At 43.3% G+C, this 4,852-nt stretch overlaps 1 protein-coding gene across 1 annotated transcript; it reads right to left on the reverse strand.

Moving 5' to 3' along the window:
- Window positions 1-765: 765 nt before the first annotated feature.
- On the reverse strand, window positions 766-1,215 carry LOC101589050 (thymosin beta-10). The gene has a single exon (XM_023723598.1). The coding sequence runs from the start codon at window positions 1,156-1,158 to the stop codon at window positions 1,024-1,026; it is 135 nt and encodes a 44-aa protein (XP_023579366.1). The 5' UTR covers window positions 1,159-1,215; the 3' UTR covers window positions 766-1,023.
- Between the last annotated feature and the right edge of the window lie 3,637 nt (window positions 1,216-4,852).

Raw genomic sequence — 4,852 nt, forward strand, 5'->3', positions numbered from 1 at the left:
AATCTTATGCTTATCCTTCTTTGCATTCGTGACAGAATACTTGGACCCAAGTTTATTATTTGGTGCTTCAGCTTGAGTCCAGAAATCTGTTAGCTATGTTTATCCTTGTTATATGTTTACTTTTAAATGGTCTGCTCATGTGTGTTTTGTTTTCTGGTTTAGGAAATAGTCCAAAAGTAAATCTCCAAAGTGTGTCTTTTAGATCGTGTTTTTCCTCAGTGAGCCCCACTACAATAAATAACACTACTTATATCAGCACCTTCCTTCCTAGCACCCAAGAGAAATCCTACTCCCTACAGTTAGGATGATGGTGGGATTACTACCTTAATCCTGAAATAGTTAATTTGGAATCTAGCACTGCCAATTCTTATCAGATGAAAAAAAAAATTACCATTCTATTAATAAAAATAAATTATACCTACAAAATCCAAAGACTTTCTGAAGATAAGATAGGCCAAATACAAAATCACAAAAGAGCTTTGTGGGTGCTGGCAATGACTGAAACATCTAACAAAAATCTTCAAGCGCGTCGAAGTATGGAACGCTCATTTCATTGGCGTGTCTTTGCTTGGCTTTACATTTCCTATGGTTCCCAGGTCTTCCTGAATCTGTTGCTTGATTTATTTCTGTAGTTTAGAAAGTTCTCAGCCATTATCTTTTCAAATATTTCTGGCCTATGCTGTCTCTCTCTGCTTTCCTTAATCTTCTGAAAATTTCATAATATGCATGTTAGCTCTGTTGGCCATTCTCATTTTTCTTTTTTTTTTTTTTTTTTGCCACGAGATGTGTTTTATTTTCATTTAACATACAAATAATTTTCTATAATATCCCAGGGCAAACCGGAGAATTTGGCAGTCCGATTGGGGGGGGTCCCCTCAGAGACCCACGGGCCGGTGGCATCGGCGCGGAATGCCCGGGTTCACAGTGCAGCTTGTGGCTCGTGTCCATCTTGCAAGTGGCTCTTCCTCCACATCATGACTGGGGGGTTTCGGAGATGACGGGGGCGGGGAATTGTCTGGGCTCTTAGGAAATCTCACTCCGCTTTTCCTGCTCAATGGTCTCTTTGGTCGGCAGGGTGTTCTTCTCCTGCGTCTCCGTCTTCTTCAGCTTGGCCTTATCGAAGCTGGCGATTTCCCCCATGTCTGGTTTGTCTGCCATTTTCTTAAAACAATCCGAAAGCGTTTCGCTCCGAGCCCGAGCTCCTGGTGCTCCCACTCGCGTTGCTGCAGCAAGAGACCCTCATTTTTCTTACTAGTCATTTTGGACATTTTCTTCTCTCTTCCAATTTGCAATTGTCTCTTTACCTGTGTCTAATGTACAACACACTTATTGCAATCTTAGTTTTAATTTCTTATCACATTACATCATAAATAGAGAACCCTTCCTGGTCCTTGTGTCAGTCCAAGAAGTTTGTATTTGTAATCCCATGGATAAATTATGGGAATCCCATCAAGTTAATTCCAATCTACCACACCCAGTGCAACCCACAGTGAGAATAAAGACACTAAAGCATATTGGTAGTTGTGGAGAGTCAAGGGGTCGTAAGTCCAGCCAAGATGATGGCCATCTGGAACAAGGGCCTTGACCCAGAACTGAACCAGGTTTTATTCATTCATGGAGAAAGGAGTGGCTTAGGGGCCAGCCAGATGGCTCTGTGGACAAAAGCGCCTGCTTAGGCAGAGCACATAGGCCAGGTTCGATCCCCAGTATGCCGTGCTGGCCCCACTGAGTGTGCTGAGAAGGCAATTGAGACAGGGCGTGGTGGTGCGCACCTGTAATCCCAGAGCTTGGGAGGCTGTGAACAGGAGGATCACTGGAAGTCCAATCTTTGTAGTGAGACCCTGTAGACCCTGCACCAAATGTGAAAGAAAGAAAGAGGCTTGAGGATGAGTGAGTGTGAGAACGGCGGAGGCAGGTGAGTGCCGTGAGCTGGGCTCGTGGGATGCCTGCATCCACGCCTGCCCTATTCAGAGAGAGGGATATGCAGAAAGAGTAATGTACATGACACAACTTAGCACAGAGGCCATGTTCCAGACACCCCGCAATAAGTGAAAATCAGTGACTTAGCGACATTATATTTAGTGTAGTATTTATGTATGTTTTACAAACCCTACATACATGTCTGTACAGTAGTGCAAAATCCTGCAGTATAGCAAAAACTCCACAATAAATAATTTAGATTTAAAAAAAAATTGTTTTTTTCAGAACCAGGGATTGAACTCAGGCCCTTGTGCTTGCCAGGCACGCATTTATTCTACTGAGCCATCTCCTTGGCCCTAGATTAATATTTTTTGAAAACTCGTGAAACAGTGAGTCTGTGAAAGTTGAACCACAAATAGCGAGGGACGACTGTGAAGCCAACTGAAGGGACAGGGAAAGTCCTAGCCGGTGCTGTACATGTCACTACATGGAAAGGCTCAGGTTCAGCCAAAATGGAAACAACTGCTGCTCTTTCAAGGAGAGTCACCCGGGTGGCTCTCCACGATCATACAGTTTCCAGTCTTATGTTGGAATTTGGGATCTTGTCCTATATGCTTAAACACAGTAAACATGAATGTTTTGGGGTCCCTGACTTGTACTACACTATCTGGAGTCCCTTGTGTCTTTTTGTATTATCGGCTTGAACACTTTATTCGCGCCATTTTATCATCTTACGTACCTGGTTATTGTTTTGTTCTTGGCTGAATCCCAGATTTCCCGAGTCATTCACAGAAGTAATTTTTTTTTTAAGCATCTTAATTTACCTTTAGGTTTTTTTTGTTTTGTTTTTGTTTTTGTTTTTGTTTTAGGCTACACAGAAGTAATTTGTGATCAGGATGGTCTTGTATTTCTTTTGCCAAAGAAGTTTCATCAGGTGGCTGGAGGCACTAGCAATTCGAGACAACCTCAACTCAATTTAAAGAGCTGAGATATTTTTAAACAAAACTGAACAGCCTACTTTAAGTTTACCCTCATATTTTGAGAATACACTTGCCAGGTTCAAGCTAAATTGAGACAGCTTTACCAGGACCACCAACATCCGGGCCAGCCCTGAACCCTTATCCCTACCTCAGTCCCATGGCTTGTGAAAAGCAGCGATCAGGTTCTCAGGCCCTCCGTCTTTCTCCAGACCTGGTGGGCGCTCCCCAGGAAGTGACCGTGAGTGTGGGCTCTCCTCCATGGTGGACCAGTCTTCCATATCCTAGAAAACAGTGATTTAGTATCTCGTTAGCTGTCTGATGACCTCAAAAGTTTTATATTATACACTAATGAAAATTTAAAAACACCAATAATTTTATAAATAAATAAAATACTTTGTAGTCAGCCAGATAGCTCAGCGGATAAAAGCACCTGCCTAGGCCGACACAGGGACCAGGGTTCACCAAGCTGGGCCTGCTCCTGCAGCTCACTGAGAAGGCAACTGAGACTGAGACTGGGCGTGGTGGCGCACACCTGAAGTCCCAGCACTTGGGAAGCTAAAAACAGGAGAATCCGTAGGAGTCCAATCTGCCTAGTGATTCCCTGTAGACCCTGCACTAAATACACAAAAATAAAATACATTGTTCAGAAGTTCTGAACGTCGTCAGCAGAAAGTTGTCTCAATCACCCAGCCTGCTATTACTAGAGAGAGAAATCTCAAGACATCGTTCACGCATGGGCCACTTCGGCCACTTGGGTAGGCAAAAGTCAGTGATTAGGCTCCTCTCTGAACTGACGGCCGTCTGTTCGCTACTGTAGCCGACAGGATAGTATTATGGACAAGCACTGGCTCCGGCACAAGTGCTTCGTGCGTGGCTTCCGCCGCGGACTTCAGACAGGAGTCCACTTTCATGTCCCCGAGCTTGCTGCGGCCTCTGTGTTTACTACTGCCACGCGGAAATAGAAATACCACTAAAAGCAGGAGGGCGGCCTAAAGAGCCGTGGAATTGGAGGAGAAAATATTTTAACGCATTTCCACCATTTGGACTGCATGTGTTTCACACTTCCCGTCATGCACCAAGCCTACTATGTGGGCAGCATTCAGTTCTGTCTTCTACTCAGTTCACGTAAGCTTCAGCATGTTTGTTTGTAAGTTAGGAATTATTTCTACTTCATTTGTAAGCATTAACGAGGGAAATTTATACTAAAACGTCTATGTTGCAACCACACGTAAGAGATACTTAATCACTATTCACTGAATGATTTCAATTTTGGGCACAGTATTTTATGCAACAGATTTGTTTCTAAGAATTTCAAATTATGCTTTAAATTCACCAAGGGAGCTAGGTTTCGACAGGAAATTCATTGTGGGTGTGGGAAACATATTCTTCTATAGAGTATTAATAAATTCTGTTTAATCTCTTGTGGCCATATTGATTAATTTCTGTAAAATTAATTTGTTCAGAGTGAGTTATACCTGCAGCAGGATGCAGCTGCTCCCCAAGGGATGGCCCTGGCAGCCCCACAGAGCTCCAGGCCTTCTGCTGTGACTGCAAACAGTGCTAGTGCTCCGTGTGTCCTAAGGGCCACCCCTCGACCTTCGCTGGCCTAGACAATGCAAGTTCGACCTGGAATGTTCACCACAAGAGCGTCACATGAGGCCCTGAGGCTCACTAACCATGGGGGCGGGAACCCTCCAATCAGTGTTTCAGATACTAATTCAAACATGAGCTTCTAGTTCTGAAGGATGAAATGGATTTTTTTAATAAATTTATTGCATTTCAGTAGATTTCATCATCTGTTTTGTCCACTGGAATTTTTTTTTTTTTTTTGAAACTTTATCATTGTTTCAAGCAGCATGCCTTATGGGATCACTTTGTCCTTCTGGAATTTAAGTCTGGGTAAGGACTGTGTGGTTTTCAGTTTCCAATTGTTTATAAGTCGCCATCATCTA

Source organism: Octodon degus, unplaced genomic scaffold, assembly GCF_000260255.1.
Source record: "Octodon degus isolate 3935 unplaced genomic scaffold, OctDeg1.0 scaffold00100, whole genome shotgun sequence".
Lineage (NCBI taxonomy): Eukaryota > Metazoa > Chordata > Mammalia > Rodentia > Octodontidae > Octodon > Octodon degus.